Here is a 19,561-nt window from a genome sequence, read left to right as displayed (position 1 = left end):
AATCCATTCTGATCATTTCATATGCCAGCAGATCTATCTGGGAGACCAGTTGTTACTTTTTACCTTAATCCAAATGAACAGCATCATGTTTCTTGAGAATCTACAGATGTTGCAACTAAGTATTCCGCCTGTGCAAGTGGCCTGAGCTCGAGCAGGTTTGGCGGACGCTGCTACAGAGCATTCGACCACTTACCTAAATGACAGAGAGGAGTGGAACTCAGACAAAGCAGAGCAAATAATCATTCATTCCTGAGAGCCTCCTGGTACCAATATTGCACAGCATCGCTACCTAAGCTGCATTTGTTTGAGGAACGGTTTCCTTTCTAATTTTTATGTGCAATTATCTTTGGTATTCCAGAACATGGAAATTTTCACTTTACATATGAATCTTGTTATAAACATGTTTACCGTTTGCTCTACTGCCTAAAAACAGCAGACCTTTAAACAACTTGTATTCTTTGCCCCCAGCAATGCATCTCTTTGGCCTCAACTGGCAGTTACAGCAGACTGAAAATGACACATTTGAGAATGGAAAAGTGAATTCTGATACTATGCCAACAAACACTGTATCATTACCTTCTGGCGACAATGGTAAGAGAAAAAATTATGTGTCTTGTGTGTTTCTTTTAACATCTCTTTTCCATAAATTTATTTTTATCCATGTCACATCCGGTTATATCTGGGAGAGGGAAAAGATTTTGGAAATACGGATGTCATCTTTTAATGAGGGGGTTTTTATTCACTTACTTGAAAGATTGGAAGTTCACATTTTTATTATAGGAATAATACGATTTTCTGCCTTCTGATTTGATGGCTAGGCTTTTCCGGCTTTCCCTCTGCAAGTGTGTATTTTGTCTTATTTTTAGTCTGTAAATAGGCTATACTTCAGTATATCATCTCGTATATTGTATCTTGGGTGTATTAAGTTTTTTTCATTCAACTAGCATATGGAGTTGGAATACTATATTAATTTTGTTATAAAAGCTTTCAAATACAAGACACATTAAAGGATTTTAATTTATTGACCTTTCCTCTGCTTGTCCTTTCTGTAAACCTTCAAAAGTTTGCACTTTGGGCTAACAGACCTTCAGATCATTTGGTTCTGAATTAAAAACAGAATTTAAGAAGTTCAAGAATGCTTTCTTTCATTTTTCCATATAAACACCCAGGAAAATGTATATATACATGTGTATATTTATATTATATGTACTTGTCCATTATTTTGATACGTGTGTTTGTGTGTATTTTGACACTTAGCAATCTCTGACTTTTTGCAAAATGTCATAATACTTTATATTTCAAAGCAACTGGATCAAGATACCTTTTTTTGTCACATAAATATATTGTCTGCCTTTAAGCATTTCCCAAGCTTTTCTTCCCCCTTTGTTTCTTCTTATCTCGTGTATTTGTATTCTGCTTTGGCATCAATTATGTCCGTCCTCATGTGGCTAGTTTCTTTGCAAGACTAAAAAGAAGCTACTGTGTATTTATAGATAACATAATATATATTTATTTATATTTATATATATATATATATATATATGCTGCCATTTGACACGTCCCCATTCACCGTGACTAATGCCTTTATCATTTTTCTGTTCTCTGTTTTCTCATCTTCTGTTTTATTTTAACAACGATACTTTATGGCATTTCTCTTCCTTCTTAGGGAGCCTGAGGAATTTTATAAGATCTTAGATTTTCATGGTAATAATAAACACCCTTTGCCCCACACCTGTATGGAGCCTTTTGATAAAAAGCTTCACATGTTCCAAGAAACTATACGTGGTAACGTATTAGTAATGAAAACTGTAGGTGGGGGAAATTGCAATTAAGTAAACAATTGTTTAATTTTTTATACACTGATAACACACAGATGAACCGCTAAATTGCAATTAAGTGAACAATTGTTTAATTTTGTATACACTGATAACACACAGACGAACTGCTTAAGAGTGTTTATTTTGGGTTTCTGTAGATTAAAATGTAGCCTGTCTCTTAAAGCGGATGGTTTCTATGAAAAGAGCCTGGTGGCACGTACTAACCACACGTGGAGGAAACTTTTTTTTAGACTCAAGAAATTAGACTAAAAAGAGAAAGGCTAATTGTAGATATGTTTAGTTTTACAACATCCTAACCTTTTATCATGGTTAAGATGAAAAGAGAGCGCAGCTAATTAGTTTCACAATACTTAAGCAGCATAATACCAAGAGAGCTATGGATTGAGAGATGCTCCCACAGCCTCATGCTGGTCCCTGGTATTCTGCCAGGGAGTACCTTCTCTGCTTGAATCGGCAGCATTCCTCAGCTCACATAAACCATGTTCAAATCCTTAGCTTCTTTACCTGTTTACTTTGTAACCTTGGTCAAGGTGCTTTTGTGGTTCAGATCCTGCAAGAAGATTTCAGGACAACCCTGGAATAAACTGGGATCATTTGAAAGAGCATCATGGGGGCACCTGGGTGGCTCAGTCAGTTAAGCATCTGACTTCGGCTCAGGTCATGATCCCGGGGTCCTGGGATCGAGCCCCGCATCGGGCTCCCTGCTTGGTGGAGAGCCTGCTTCTCCCTCTCCCTCTGCTGCTCCCCCTGCTTGTACTCTCTTTCTCTCTCTCTGTCAAATAAATAAAATCTTAAAAAAAAAAAAAAAAAAAAGAACATCATGTACATATGGCTTCAGAAATTCTGTGGAGCTAATAGAATTTTAAACTCTTCTCTATGACTGCAGTAAGAAATCCACATTATGTCAAAATCCACAGACCCATGCACATACCCATCTGAAATACATTTCCCAAAATAGTGCTTCTCCTCATTTTGTGACATGCACCCTGGTTTTCTCACTCTGCTGCATTTCCCATTTATACAAGTGCTGGTTGACACTCCCAAAATTTCACAGTTTTTTTTTTGTTTGTTTTGTTGTTTTTTTTTTTTTAAGATTTTATTTATTTATTTGAGAGAGAGAATGAGAGACAGAGAGCATGAGAGGGGGGAGGGTCAGAGGGAGAAGCAGACCCCCCGCTGAGCAGGGAGCCCGATGCGGGACTCGATCCCGGGACTCCAGGATCACGACCTGAGCCGAAGGCAGTGGCTTAACCAACTGAGCCACCCAGGCGCCCCAAAATTTCACAGTTTACAAAGGATGCTGGCCCACAGTTTCAGTAACGCTGCTCTGAAAGTCCCCTCCTCTAGGAGAGACTGGAGTTCCGCCACATGATCATAGAATGCACTGCAGACAGTTGACTCCCATGAGCCTGTAGGACGTATGTACAGGGAAGGAAAGAACCTTCTTCCTAGCCTTGTAAAGAAGACCCCCACGTAAGGAACAGGCACCAGATGCCCCAGGATGAGTTAGGAGCTCTGGAGAAAAACTGATCCTCCAGCTGTCAGCTGGACTGGGGATTCATAGTCATTTCTCCTTATGGAAAGGAAGGCTATCTCTGGGCTCAGACCTTGTCCACAAAGTGGGACCTAATTAGTAGTCACTTGTCTTCTTTATTATTTCTCGAATAGCACCCCCCCAAAAAAAACCCCTAAATTATAAGGAATTCTTATTTCTGTTTTTCCAAGTAAAGATTCTTGGTATGTATCTCTTAAATACTTACAGTCATGGGGTTCAGGGGGGCAGGAGGGGACTGTATTTACAAGACAGAGGAGGTACCTGAAAATCACAGTTTTTAAACCCCTGTGATGATCCTGCACTGTCCAGACACCATCGTCCACGACCTCAGCTTTATCCAGAGAAGCCTATGATCCTGCACTGTCCAGACCCCATCGTCCACGACCTCAGCTTTATCCAGAGAAGCCTATCACATCATCTCTTTAGAAATTCAAGATTACCACCCTTAAGAGAGCCTTAGAATTCAGAACAAAGCTCATTAGGAGAATTAACTGTGCTAAACATAATGAGACAATTGAGTCACGGCTTCTAAATACAGTACTTTTGTTTATGCAGTCCTATTTTATTCTTATTTCATAAATACAGTTCTAAGGAACACTCATGCTGTTAAGGCGTCAGGAAACTCCAAGCTAGCTTGTAAGCCCATTTGAATGGAAGCGTCTATGTGGTATTTAGTATATAAAAGAAGAATTTCTGTTATATTCCACAAGACCATCTTTGACTGCCAGTTTTAAAGATGAGATGTCAGAAGTGTGGGGTCTCAGGCAAAACTGATGGAAGTGGACAATGTGAATATAGAGGTGAGAATGAGGCTTTTCAACTTCCAATACCAGTCTCTTTCCAGAAATTAGAATTATTCCCTGGGACCAAGGAATTCATTTAGCCTAATGTACTGGAAAGAATGACACAGGCCTATATTCAGATCCTAGCTCCTTCATTTATTTACTTTCTAACCTTGAGCAAGTTACTTAACCTCTTGGAGCCTCAATTTCCTCACGTGTAAAGAGGGAATCATAATACCCATCTCCTGGCTCACTGACTCCAACAGTGTGGCCGCCCTACTTTATTTCCCTTGCAAACTCTCTTCCACATTGTTCCAGATCTTCCTACTGTCCTCAGAACCCCAGCTCTCAACAGATGGACCCTTCTATTCAACCACAAATAGAAACCTCCCCAGGAAGTTCTCTTAATTTCTTAAAAACAAATCCTCATTCCTCTGCATGTCTGGATCTGTACTTCCACTCTTTGCCTTGTATTCAAGGTTCATCTTTCCATGAGCACTCTTGATCCCATTCTATATCTTCCAAATTTGCCCACTGTTGACACCTCCCGTCAACATGTGAACCTATGGAGGCCGCTCAACATCTTTTAAAAAAAGCGAAAAACCCCTTGACTCTCCGTTCTACCATAGCTCTACCCTATTTGTCCCTTCTCCCTTCACATCCAGCCTTCATGAGCACAGCATCTGTATTCACCATATTCATCTCTTCGCTTTGTACATACCCCTTTCTCATGGCTGTTCTCTACGACAATGCATTGAAACCGATGTCTTCTTGGGTTATCAGTTGCTATGTTGGTAGCATCTGTGAATACTCTTCCATCTTTATCATATTTGAGTTCTTGGTAGCCTATAATTGTTAACCTATCCCTCCTAATTGAAATGCTCTTTTCTCTTAGCTTCTGTGATCCCCGTTCACCTTGGCTCTCTTCCTGACTCTTTGGCAATGACTTCTCAGTTTGTTGAGTTGACTCATCTTTCTCTGTCTGATCCCTCAGCATTGCCGTTACTCAGGACTCTGCTCTTTTTTGGAATATGATTCCTCTAGGTTCTCTTAACTGCTCTCCAGGCTTCGGTCACATTCTGTATGCTATGTGCTATGTTACATTCTACCTACTCCCAAATCAGTATGTGAGGCATAGATATTTCCCTCTCTTTGAGCTCCAGACATCCCTAGGCAAAATCTATCCAAGGCCCTTTGGAACTTCTCCACCTGGGTGTCTTCCAAGCGCCTCAAACTTCACAGGTCTAAAACTGAACCCATCGACTACTTTAGTTCTCTGTTACTGCATAATAAGCCACATCCAGATTCAGTGGCTTAAGAGAACGGTTGATATCACCTCTCCTGATTCTGTAGATTGACTGGGAAACTCTGGTGATAGTGCTTGGGTGTTTTCATGCAGTTGCTTTCAGATGTCAGCTGGGTCTGTTTGAAAGCTTCACTGAGCTGGAAGTCCAAGGTGGCTCACTCTCATGGCTGGCACTTGGTGCTGTGTGTTGGCTGGAACTCAACTGCGGCTGCTGACCAGAGCATTCTGTGGGGCTTGGAATTCTCAGAGCATAGCAGCTGGTTCTGAAGAGAAGTATCCCAAGAGGGAGCATTCCAAGAGACCCACACAGAAGTTACAAGCCTTCTCACCTCCTACAATATTGGACACTTGAGGATGTCACTTCCATTACATCCTGTTGGTCAAGAAAGTCAGTAAGATCAGCCCAGATTCGTGGGAAGGAGAATTAAACCCTGTCTTGTGTGGGGAAATGGCAGGGATTCATTTCATGAGAGCATGTGCGATGGAAGATATCGTGGTGGCCATCTTTTGGAAAACACAGTTGCCGTATCATCTCTCTTTCCAAATTTGCCTCTCCTTTGGAGCTTTTTGGGTCAGGAAATGGCATCGTCATTCACCTACTTACCTGGGCCAGAAGTTCAGGAGTCATGTCTGGCTCCTCCTACTCTCTCACCTCCAGATTCAATAAATTCTCTAGTCCTGTCAGTTCTAACTCCACAGTATCTCTTGGACCCATCATCTCTCACCTGGATTATAGAAGCCCACCTTCTGTCTGGGCTGTTTTGTCTCTAGTCTTGCTCACAGAGTCTTCAAACACAAATTTGAGATATCAGTACCCTGCCTGACACCCTCCAGTGACCTAGACTCCATCAGATGCCTTTAAATGATTCACAGGGCTCTCCACAATCTGGCTGTTCATCACGCCATACTCTAATAAAAAAACAGTATAGGAGGGAGATAGAGTATAGGCTTTTAAGCCAACCCACCTGGCTTCACATCCTAGTTCTGATCATTAATGGCTTTGTTACTTGGGACAAGGTATATATATATATAGCTTCTTTGGCCTTAAGTTTTCTCATCATTAGAACAGTTTTAAGGATTCAATGGAAATACTTAAAACGGTGTGTAGTATGTAATAAATGCTTGAAAAATGGTAAGTGGCTATCACTATTACTACTTAATGTATGTCTTCTTTGCTAGAGTATGAAGCACAGATCATATCTGTTTTCCACTGCTTTGTCCCAAGCCCTCAGCACAGTGATAGACATGTAAAAGGTGCTCAATTAGTATTTGTCAAGCGAATAGGTGAAAATAGTATGACTAAATGCTATAAAGTATATAAAGAGCCCAACGCAGTGCCTTGCAAAGTATACACAGAGCAAATCTTGGTAGATTTGGTTAAGAATTAAAGCTCTGTCACTTACTGGGTGGCTTTACATAAATGACCTTCCCTAACCTCCTGTTTCTCCACGCAGTAGTACTGAGGTTTAAATCAAATCATGCATGTAGGCTGCCAGGCAGTGATTGGAACATGACAGGTATTTGATACATGACAAAAATTATGAGTTCACTCTTTTTAACAGAGTTTTAGATCATGCGCTTGTAATTTGTAGCTAAATTTTTAAGAAGATACATCTTTAAATCAGCATCAAGATTATTCTCTAAAGTAATGATGGAAATCCTTATTATTAGTTATTTGGATTTTATGAAAGGAATCATATCCATAATATCCCTTTGAATGCATAGTATTGTACAGTTATTTATTGAGCATATATTATGTGCCATGCACAGAGCAAGGCTTTAATATAGCAGTGAAAAAAAATAAAAGATAATCACAGTTGTTCTCAGAGCATGTGAATTGCTAGGCAAGATAGAAATCAAGCAGGCAATTATAATGAGTTAGCAAATGCATACCTATAGGGAAAAATAGAGGGTACTGTGGCAGGATATTTCAACACTACTTTATTTGAAAGGAACAATAAGACAAATGCCAAAATTTAGCATAGAATAGTTTGGGATCATATAAGACAAATAAAAAGCCATAAATTTTGGCTAGTATAACTCTGGCAAATTACTTCTCCAATCAAAAAAAAAACAAAAAACAAAAAACACACTCCTTTTGTACAAATTTCCAGTTATAAAATAAATAAATAAGTAATGGGGTATAATGTACAGCATGGTGATCATAGTTAATAATACTGTATTGGATATTTGAAAGTTGCTAAGAGAGTAGATCTTTTTTTTTTTATTTTAGTTAGTGAACATACAGCGCAATATTGGTTTCTGGAGTACAGTTCAGTGATTCATCATTTACATACAACACCTGGTGCTCATCACAGTGCCCTCCTTAATGCCCATCCCCCATCTAGCCCATCCCCCACCCACCTCCCTCCATCAACCCTCAGTTTGTTCTCTATCCTCTATCATTAAGAGTCTCTTATGGTTTGTTTCCCTCACTAAGAGAGTAGATCTTAAAAGTTCTCATCACAAGAAAAAAGTTGTAATTATATTAATTACATAATTGTTAATGTTAAAAAATAACAAGACTCACTATGGTGATTACTTCACATTGTATACAAATGTCAGGTCATTTTATTGTACTTCTGAAACTAGTATAATGTTTTATGTCAATTAGGTATGAACAAAAAATTTTTCAACTCCTTTTGTTTGAGTACGAGTTTAAAAACTACATATATATGTGTGTATGTATATATACATATATATATGATTCATCCTGTTTGAACAAAATAATTCCAGTGCTTTTAAACTTTACATTATTGTTCATCATGTATGAATATCCTCAAATACTGGACAATTTCAGAGAATCAAATTTTATAGAAGTTAAAGATTGACTATGATTTGAAGAAATGGGCTAACAGAGCTGCAGGTGCCTTGTGTTTTATTCAATATTGTTTATACACTTGTGTTACCATGTGCAATAGTTCCTTAATTAGGTGCTGTATTTATTTTGTTCATTAAACTATGTTCGCAAGGTAGTTATGTTTTAATTCACTTCGCTTGTGATGTCACACTCTGTGTCCACAATGTTAAGTTGTGGCATGTGGTTGTTTATAAAAAGATATGTTCTGGGGTGCCTGGGTGGCTCGGTCCTTGGGCGTCTGTCTTCTGCTTGGGTCATGATGCCAGCATGCTGGCATCGAGCCCCGTAATCGGGCTCCCTGCTCGGCGGGAAGCCTGCTTCTTCCTCTCCCACTCCCCCTGCTTGTGTTCCCTCTCTCGCTCGCTCTCTCTCTCTGTTAAATAAATAAATAAAAATCTAAAAAAAAAAAGATATGTTCTCTTAGAGATCTCAAAGTCAGGGTGTGAATCCAAGGTTAAGTCATAGAAGTGGAGGGTGGGCTATTGATTGTAAATGCCTACCCTTGCTTCCTGACATCTTAATTATTAGTGCCTCTGTGGGACTTCAAATGATATCGTCATTCACCCTCCTCAACAACTGAGTTAGACTTCTACAGTTGGATGTCTTTTCTGCCTTTCCATTTTAATAATTATGGGCTTGTTTACTCACATATGCAGGCAGCAGTTTCCTGATACGGAATGGCAAAAGAGTATTTTGCATCTCTGTTTTTTCTGATGTCACAAAATAATTTTCAGACAGATACCAAACCTCCTAGTTACCAGTCTGATTTAAGTGTTCCATTTTGTCCTTATAACATCTAGGGTTGGGTAAATTATTATTTATACAATATCTCAAAGTTCAACGCATGGTTAATGCAGTATCTGAAAAATGCCAATTTTACTGAAAAAATTTTCTCGATGCGTTTTCCTATAAACGGGGAATCACCTAAGAGGGAGAGGAGTAACAATAGCTTTGGGGATGTGGTCTCTTTATGTGTTCACACTCTGAAGAACCGTGTTTTAAGACGTTGAGACTGTTTTGACACATACTTACTGATGAAAGGGAAATTCACAGTTATTAAGTAAAAAGACTGCTAGTGGTTCCCACATTCAGACGCAACAGGACACGTTGGAAAAAAATCTTCAAGATGATACCCTGTTGTGTTTGAAGACATGGTAGACCTCACTCTTACTGTGAAGGCTTTAATTAGTTTGATTCCTAACCTACACGCTTTGAGTTTAGAATAACTACAGGGCGCTCTGCTGCCCTGTCTATTTTTTCCTCCATTTTTCCTCCTCTTTCTCTTAGTAAAGCCTACAAACAACCTTCCCATTTCCTATGATCATTCCCAAGTTCAGGCTCCGGGGGCTTAAGGATGGAGTGATCTCAGTGAGGGAGGATAGAGAGCACCAGAACTGTCCCTCCTTTTATTTCCTCTGAAGCCAAAGTGTTCTGGAATTCAGGACATGATGAAAGACATCTGTGTCCAGGCTTTTATCTGGGAGGACTGATGAGCTTCAGAGGAAAAGGTTGCTCGAGTATTTACAAGTTTATCAAACTGTGTCAATGGCTCACTGACTTCCAGGTGTGGTGCCAACCAATAAAGAGCATTTGAAAACGCTAACAGGAATGACCACACTTGACTTGGCCAAATGAGAGAAGAGCCAGGACTTGAAAAGCAGTAGTGCAGAATTTAGAAAGACAAAGCGCCTTCACACAACTACGGTCCCCTGACATTCACACTGGAGGCTTTAGCAAGAATGTTACACTAACCTAAGCTGCTGGCTCAGTGGATTTAAGTAAAGTCAGCCATGTCCCGCTACATCACTTGATTATAATGAGAGGTCAGGTCTGCATCTACCTTTTAGAAAAGACACATTGTAAGACTTCAATTCAAAATAAATTCATTCTTTTTTTTAAGATTTTATCTATTTGAGAGAGAGAGAGCATGTTTGGCGGGGAGGGGAGAGGGAGAAGGAGGAGCAGGCTCCCCGCTGAGCAGGGAACCTGACATGGGACTCGATCCCAGGACCCTGGGATCATGACCTGAGCTGAAGGCAGATGCTTAACCGACTGAGCCACCCACGCCCCCCAAAATAAATTCATTCTAAATGGCGTAACAATTGGAAGCAAATAGAAGTGGATGGGCACTTTAAAGTGAGAGTCCTATTTCAGAGGAAAAGCTAGACTAGATACATGATCTTCAAACTATTTAGTTCTTGCACCTGAAGACAAAATAGGAATACACATTTAAATTAAAACGTATTTCCTGCAACCGTAAGACTTATAAATATTTTAAAAACCTGTTTTCTTTTGTATGGAATTTTGTGCTTATAATTATTAGTTATACACATTTGACTAAAATCAACCTAATTATTATATAACTATGTGAACTGTTTTTATAACTATTAAATATAAAAAGCAAACCGATACCTCTCTGAATGAGATGAATGGGGACTTTTCCAAAGAGTTCATGTAGTCATGGGTGGATGTTATCTATTACAGAAGCAAAGGAAGGTGATTCACTATCAATTTTATTCCTGGATTTCTTCTTTTTTATAAATATAAATATAAGAAGTCTTGCTACAAAATAAGCAGATGGGAAGGAAAGGGTTTTTTTAGAGTGATGCCGTTCGACTATTTGAAATCCTTATTAGTCATATGTCAAGAATCACGTTGTGATCTATTTCTAAAAGGTGTGTTTAGCGGTCTACAAGCTGTCGGCTCCATCACATTTCTTTGTCAGTCATATGGAAAGAACAGAAGTGACAAATACCTGCTTTCAAAAATATTTGTTACCCAGTCTCCCAAATCCACCCATTTCTCAGCTTCTGTGAAGTATACCCATAAAAAGCATTCCCAAGGCTTAGCAAAACACTACTAATTGTGCCTGTTACTCTTTTATTTAGTGGCTGTGTTTAATCTGGTATACACAGAATGGCATGGAAAATGGGAGTTCTGTTCATTTTATTTTATTTTTTTAAGATTTTATTCACTTTTTTGACAGAGAGAGAGAGAGCACAAGCAGGGGGAGCAGCAGAGGGAGAGGGAGAAGAAGGTTCCCCGCTGAGCAAGGAGATCATGACCCCAGCAGAAGGCAGATGCTTAACCAACTGAGCCATCCAGGCGCCCCAACTTCTGTTCATTTTAATTCACCTTTTTTATTATAACATCTTTTGAATGCTTTTGTTGTAGCATATGCTTTAAATACCTCTAATTGGCTCATTTACTTTATGAGAAATACTATATAATTTACTGGCAGAGCTAGGACTCATTAAAGTGAAACTTTCTGTCAGAAAAAGTCTGACTTACTTCTTCAGTTCAAATAAAGTAATAATACATTTTGTCACAATCATCACAGTTCTGAATTCCTACTCTAAGGCGGTAGTAGAGAGACAGAGCACAGATCCTTGTCATGAGTTTGGCAGTTGGATCGAATAAGGCATCACTGCCTTAATATTTCTTACCTCATGGATGTTGTCTTCATAGTCATGAAATTTTTCTGCCAGTGAAGAGCATTCTCTGCCAGTGGTTGGGATGGATGATGAGGTCACCAAATAAACTTGTTCTCTCTCCTTCTTGATGTATCAGACTTCAAAACCTAACAACAGTCTTAAATATTCCAGTTCTTTTTTTTTTTTTAAGATTTTATTTATTTATCTGAGAGAAAGAATGGGAGACAGAGAGCATGAGAGGGGAAGGGTCAGAGGGAGAAGCAGACCCCCCGCCGAGCAGGGAGCCCGATGCGGGACTCGATCCCGGGACTCCAGAATCATGATCTGAGCCGAAGGCAGTTGCTTAACCAAGTGAGCCACCCAGGCGCCCAATATTCCAGTTCTTAATGCCACACTTTGGCCTTGATAGAAATACATGCAAGACAGGGAAAAACACTGAAGCCCTAACTTGGGTTTTTTTATGGTGTCTCAAATAAAGGAGGCTTCACTGACAAAAATACTTTAAATTTTGCCTTTGTTTGGCACATTAGAAGCTTTATTTTTTTTTAAAGGTTTTATTTATTTATTTGACAGAGACACAGCGAGAGAGGGAACACAAACAGGGGGAGTGGGAGAGGGAGAGGCAGGCTTCCTGCGGAGCAGGGAGCCGGATGCAGGGCTTGATCCCAGGACCCTGGGATCATGACCTGAGCCGAAGGCAGACGCTTAACGACCGAGCCACCCAGGTGCCCCACATTAGAAGCTTTATGCTCAAGACAGTGTGTCATAGTAAGATTCTGAATATGTGAGAGGTATGCCCTTCTGTTGTAAAGAGAGTCTACATATGGAAATTATTGAGGTTCTAGAAATTACTTTCCTTAAAGCAGACTACTCCTTTTCTCATTGAAAATCTTCCCAAAAAAAGTATGGAGGGAGGGAGGGAGGGAGGGAGGGAGGGAAGGAACGGAAGGAAGGAAGGAAGGAAGGAAGGAAGGAAGGAAGGAAGGAAGGAAGGAAGGAAGGAAGGGAAAAGAAGTCTTCACATAGTCTTCATACCTAGGTCTATGGGTCCTCTTACTTAAAGACTCCTGGAGTAAATGACTTCCATGGGCACTTGAACTCTGAGATGCTGTGATGTTATGATTAGTCAGTCTTTTTCATTACAGGGAGACAAGAAAACAATTATCTCAACTACTATTGCCCCCATTCAAGCACATCCAATCAACCTTCGTTCTTTTGTTTTACAAATGAAAGAACCTTCTTTGTGAAAAAGAGCCACCTGTTTAATTGCTGTGGGACTAATTGGTTAAGTAAACACACATATTGACACAATGGTACACACACATATCATTTCTGTGAGAAAAATCTTAACCCCTTGAAATCAGTATATAGAGAAAGCAACAAAGCAAAACCTGAAACCCTGCAAGTCACAACTTGATTACTATTTCCACAGCTAATGCTTGGGCCAAGATGATGGTTGGGGGAAAAAAAATTCTGTGATGAGCACCATTTTATGCTTATGAGCATTCAAAGCACAGGTATGCTATTAAAGCTGCTAAAAACGCTTTATAGCAGCACTGCATAGGATCAACACCATTGAGTAGATTAAATCACATAAGCCTTGGAAAGTAACAATAGAACTTATTAATAAAGTATGATGATAGCCTTAGTGATGTACGAACTTGACGAATGAGTCCAAATATGAGCCATTTCCATATTTAAATATGACACGTATACAAACCAATCTTCGTGGGAAAAAGGACTACTACTTTATTCAGTATTTTAAAAATAGTTTCATGTGGAAGTCAACCAAAAGACAAAAACCTGTTAGGAATTTAGTATAAATTATTACTCAAGGAATATCATGTTATACTATCCATGGCAGTTTTTATTTCATAAGAACTGGTCATTTCTTCTAATAAAAATAAGTATAGGGGCACCTGGGTGGCTCAGTTGGTTAAGCTTCTGCCTTCAGCTCGGGTGGTGACCTCAGGGTCCTAGGATCGAGCCCCGTGTCAGGCTCCCTGCTCAGCGGGGAGCCTGCTTCTCCCTCTCCCTCTAACCCTCCCCCCACCCCGCTCATTAGTGCGCTTGCTCTCTCTCTCGCACTCAAATAAATAAATAAAATCTTTTAAAAAAATAAGTATAGAAAAACCTATAACTGTATATCCTAAAATTGAAAGCCAAGCAGATTCTCTAGTGTGGTTCGATGGGTTTTACCACATCTGATTTTATATGAATTAGACACACTCAAAACTTAGTAATTTAAAATAAAATTTTTTTTAATAAAAAAATGAAGATTTTACTGATGACTATGTAAGACACATAGTTTTGGAGTTTTGCAGACCTCACTTTGAATCTTGACTCTACCACTCACTTTGGGCAAATAATTTACTTCTCTGAGCCTTAGTCTCTTCATCTCAAAATAATATCAATCTCATGGAGTTTTTTTTGAAATTCAAAACAGATAAAATAGGTGAAACTACCTGACATATCATAGGCTTTCAGTAAAGTTAGTTCCATTTCTCTTTCCGCCCTCTTGAATCTTTTCATTAAAAACTAATTTATGGGGGCCCCTGGGTGGCTCAGTTGGTTAAGCAACTGACTCTTGATTTCAGCTCAGGTCATGATCTCAGGTTTGTGAGATCAAGTCCCGTGTCCTCCGCGCTGAGTGTGGAGCCTGCTTAAGATTCTCTCTCTCCCCACTTTCTTCCTCCCTCTCCAAAACAAAAAAAGGGGGGAGGGGCGCCTGGGTGGTTCAGATGGTTAAGCGTCTGCCTTCGGCTCAGGTCATGATCCCGGAGTCCTGGGATCGAGTCCCACATCAGGCTCCCGGCTTGGCGGGGAGCCTGCTTCTCCCTCTGATCCTCTCCCCTCTCATGCTGTCTCTCTCTCTCTCAAATAAATAAATAAAATCTTTAAAAAGAAAAAAAGCTAACTTACGACATATGTAGGTGCTAAGTGCAGAGGAACATCCAAAATGTAAAGTAAAATTTGGCCTCAGGTATTTAAAATTTTCTATGAATAAAGAATGATGTCTGATTAGAGAGGAAATGAACATAATCTCTGGGTGGTCAGATTATATGTTTTTATCTTTGTATTTAGCTCTATGTTCTAATTTCGCTAGAATGAATATGTATTACTATCGTAAATAAATATTTGATATTTCAGTGAATGATGTAGTTTATAATCTGTGAGCTGATACATAAAAAAAATTACAAGGATTACTATAACCCAGTTTTTAATTTTTATTCCCTAGAGCATATCATATTACTAAATTATTAGTTAAAGAAAAACAGACCCGGTAGCTGACGTGTTAATCACTGCCATGGTTATGGACATCAAGAGAAAAAGAGGAGGTGGGACTGGAAATAATGACTTTTTGTTAAGCTTTCTTGTACAGCCCCCTCCTGCCTCATACCTGGGTTCTGGCAACCATATCCTGTCTTGTGTCTCTACTTCCAGGCTTCTCACTATGGTAGACCCCCTTACCTGCAAGAGCATGTGTCCGAAGACCCCCAGTGGATGCCTAAACCATGGATCCTACCAAACTTTCTATGTACTGTGTTTTTTCCTATGCGTACATACCCATGATAAAGTTTAATTTATAAATTAGGTGCAATAAGAAGTTAACAATAACTAACCATAAAAAAGAACAGTTACAATACAGTAAAATAAAAGTTATGCGAATGTGGTCTCTCTCTCTCAGAATATCTTACTCTCCTTACTCACCCTTCTTTCTGTGGTAATATGGGGTGGGGTAAAATGCCTCTGTGGAGAGATGAAGTGAGGTGAATGATGTAGGCATTGTGATGTAGTGTGAGGCTCCTATTAGCCTTCTGAGGATACGTCAGAAGGAGGATCATCTGCCTTCCGACCACAGTTGACAGCAGGTAACTTAAACAACAGAAAGTGAAACCAGGGATAAACAGGACTACTGTATGCCTTTAATGTCCTTGAATATGACTTCATTTCACCTTTAGCCAGATGGTCTTCCTTTACCTTATAATTCCTTTGCAACCAAAGGTTCACTTGTCATTGTAGGTTATGGTAGGCCAGGTAGAAGACAATCCCCAGCATTTACAAGTAATATACTCTCCCTCAAACTTCACATTTATCTATAAGCGTGAATTTATTGTGAATTATTCTAGACCCCAGTGGGCATAACTTGGATATCTGCCATACTCATCTGTGATCACAAGACACTTACCTTAGTAATCCGGAATTCTGTTTCTCCTGATTATAAACACGTGTGTGTGCATGTGCCCACACACACACACACACACACATGCATACACCACACAACATAGGAAAAGTAAGTGCTTTTATGGCACTGAAGTACAATTTACCCATATTAAGTCAACTTCAAGTATCGATTTTTTAAGTTTTTATTTCAATTCTAGCATACAGCGTAATATGAGTTTCAGGAGTACAATATAGTGAATCATCACTTCCATACATCACCCTGTGCTCATCACAAGTGCCCCCCCTTAATCCCCATCACCTATTTCACCCATCCCCCACCCACCTCCCCTCAGGTAACCATCAGTTTGTTCTCTGTAGTTAAGAGTCTGTTTCTTGGTTTGTTTCCCTCTCTCTCTTTCTTTTTCAACCCTACTCACTTGTTTTGTTTCTTAAATTTCACATATGAGTGAAATCATATGGTATTTGTCTTTCTCTGACTGACTTATTTCACTTAGCATTATACTCTCTAGCTCCATCCACATCATTGTAAATGGCAAGATGTCATTATTTTTATGGCTGATTAATAATTCCATTGTGTATATATACCACATCTTCTTTATCCATTCATCTGTCAATGGACACTTGGACCACTTCCATAACTTGGCTGCAGTGAACGTAGGGGTGCATGTATCCCTTTGAATTATGTTTTTGTATTCTTTGGGTAAATAGTAGTGTGATTACTGGATCATAGTATGGTTTTATTTTTAACTTTTTGAGGAACCTCCATACTGTTTTCCACAGTGGCTACACCAGTTTGCATTCCCACCCACAGTGCACAGGGCACCTTCTTCTCCAAATCCTCGCCAACATCTGTTGTTTCTAGCATTGTCGATTTTAGCCAGTCTGACAACTTTGAGGCATTGTAGTTTTGATTTGCATTTCCCTGATGGTATGTGATGTTGAGCATCTTTTCATGTGTCTGTTGGCCATCTGGATGCCTTTGGAGAAATGTCTGTTCATTTTGGAGACCAAACTCTTTAAGCTGGCATTCGGGGCCTTCCACAAGCTGATCTCATTCTCCCTTTCTAGCCGTATCTTCCGTTACTCCCATGACAAACCTGTTACCATCTCAGTATATACTGACAGCCAAATGCTTTATGTATAATGCCTTATGTAATTCTTACAATAGTTCTGCGATTGCATTATTATCACCCCCATTTTACAGATGAGGTTTAGAACCAGATATTTAATATCTTCCTTAAGAGCACACAGCCAGTTATTGACAGAGCCGGATTCAAACCCAGTTTGACTCCAAAACCAGTTTTCTTAACTTCCTTTCTAGCCAAACGGATCTCTCTGTTCACCATCACTGTAACACATATCCGATTACACGTCCATGGTTTTTTTTAAATATTTATTTATTTGCGAGAGAGAGAGAAATGGGGGAGGGGCAGAGGGAGAAGGAGAGAGAGAGAGAGAGAGAATCTCAAGCAGCCTCCCTGCTGAGCACAGAGCCTGACGTGGGGCTTGATCTCACCACCCCGAGATCATGACCTGAGCTGAAATCAAGAGTCGGACACTTAACTGACTGAGCCACCGAGGCACCCCTACGCTCCCATATTTTTAATCAGAATGTTTACTCCAACTCAAAAACTGTACCCTACCTGTCCTTCAAAGTTTACCTCAGACTTTAACACTTCTGTGAAATCTTTCAACCACCAGCCTACAGTGATATCACCTTCCTTCAGCATCTGAGTTTTTATATTATCATATGACCTAACTGTATATGGTTTTAGATTGTCATTAGTTCATTAGGTTCACGGTGTTGTCTTCCCAACCACATAATTAGTTGCTTGATGGCAGAAACCATGGAAGCCAGGTTAGATACTCATATAATCTCTAAGATTCTGTTCTTTGGTTTATATTTCTATCACCTGTAGTCCTGTGTCCCTGGTAAATGCTCAAAAATGGACTCAGTGTTAAACTAATAACTTTTCATAGAAGACTCTCTCCTTCTATCATTAAAGTAAGATAGTTCACAAGTCTGAGTTGACAACTCCTCTGGAGGCTATTATGTAATAGATATTATGTAATATTATGTAATACTTGAATGAATATTCAGATTAATATTTTTTAAAAGAAAAATCGTAGTAAGTCATCTTTGTGACTTTAAATAGTTTGAATGGATAGAGGATAATTTTCCAGTTTCATCCTGTCCCTCAGCCTTCCTGGGCCTTTTCTGAATAAAAGACAATGTGGTTTTATTTCTATTTAACACAAATTGTAAAACCTCCTCTATCACGTGCCCTTTCAGACCGCTGAGAAAGAACCTTAGCAAAGAGGGAAGGAGGGGAAAACCATACCCAAAAATAGGAGTCTTGGATATGTTTCCTAAAACCAGGAGGTGGCAGAGACTCAGGGAGGAGAGAGGTTGTGTTCCTTGGTTGAAGGTCATTGAAAGGGGTAATGCAGGTATGCTTGGTGAGGCTGTGAGTGAATTTGAGGTCAGGGTCAAAAGAAAAAGGTTATGGCAGCCTACTTGAATATCTTTGTGAGAATTTGAACTTACTCCTCCTTCCCTCCCTGGCATAATGTCCCCACTCCCCCTTCTCTGCCTCCTTTCCAGCATCTGAGTTCTTATTCATTCTAATGTAGAGTTCAGAGGGAACTACGTGAATCTGTGCCATTGATTGGTTTTGTTGTTTGCTTAAAGATTGATTTAGAAATCTCCATAATCCATTCTGCCTTAATTTACACTTTGCAGTGCTATGGTACATTTAGAAGGACTGATTAGTAACAGACTTAATCTCTCCCAAGAAATAACAAGACATATATTTGTAAGATAATTGCATTTCAAGTGATCAAGAAAGACTGTAGGTGTGAAAAGAGTTTCAGTAATAGGCATACCTTGGGGGAAGTCAAAGGATTTTTACTTAAATATCTTAAAGGCTAAATCAGAATTCATTGAACAACAGTAGCTCACAAAAAAGCTTTTAAAGTGAAAATTATATGAGAGCATTTCATTTATCAGAAGATGGAATGCCTGAGCATTTAGTGAAAAGAACTTTTTGAAAGGGAAGCTGTTTTGTTGTTTGAGGCTTTTGGGGGGTATTGTTTGTTGTTGTTGTTGTTGTTGTTGTTGTTGTTTTACTTTTTCATTGTTTTTCGATGGATCTCTTCCATTCAGGAAAATTAGGTGGATTTACACAAGAAAATAACACCATAGATTCTGGAGAACTTGATATTGGCCGAAGAGCAATTCAAGAGGTTCCTCCTGGGATCTTCTGGAGATCACAGCTTTTTATTGATCAGCCACAGTTTCTTAAATTCAATATCTCTCTTCAGAAGGATGCATTGATTGGAGTATATGGCCGAAAAGGCTTACCACCTTCCCATACTCAGGTAAAAGTAGGCTTTATTGTCAATAAAATGGAAACTGCTAGTTTGCATTTTTAAAGTTATTCTGTTTCTTAAGTTCAGCTGTTTAACTGTTGGACCACTTTCGTATTGATCTTTTACAGTGAAAAGAATTTTGAATGTAGGTTACACTTGAGGTTTTCGAATTTGTAGAAGAACGGCATTTTCTTCCTGACTTGCATTAATCGTTATTGATGGATTAAAA

General features: G+C 39.3%; 1 protein-coding gene across 3 annotated transcripts in view; it reads left to right on the top strand.

Annotated features, from left to right (window-relative positions):
* TENM3 (teneurin transmembrane protein 3) overlaps positions 1–19,561 on the top strand; it is a 2,501,300-nt gene that overhangs the window by 2,362,635 nt on the left and 119,104 nt on the right. For all 3 annotated transcript variants that reach the window (XM_032413691.1, XM_032413693.1, XM_032413692.1), the window contains 2 exons: positions 469–591; positions 19,127–19,341. In XM_032413691.1, coding sequence (XP_032269582.1) covers positions 469–591; positions 19,127–19,341 — 338 coding nt within the window. The remainder of the gene's footprint in view (positions 1–468; positions 592–19,126; positions 19,342–19,561) is intronic.

This window comes from Phoca vitulina, unplaced genomic scaffold (genome assembly GCF_004348235.1).
Source record: "Phoca vitulina isolate PV1807 unplaced genomic scaffold, GSC_HSeal_1.0 scaffold15, whole genome shotgun sequence".
NCBI classification, from domain to species: domain Eukaryota; kingdom Metazoa; phylum Chordata; class Mammalia; order Carnivora; family Phocidae; genus Phoca; species Phoca vitulina.
Note: the sequence above shows the minus strand (reverse complement) of the source record. Positions and strands in the feature narration are given on the sequence as shown.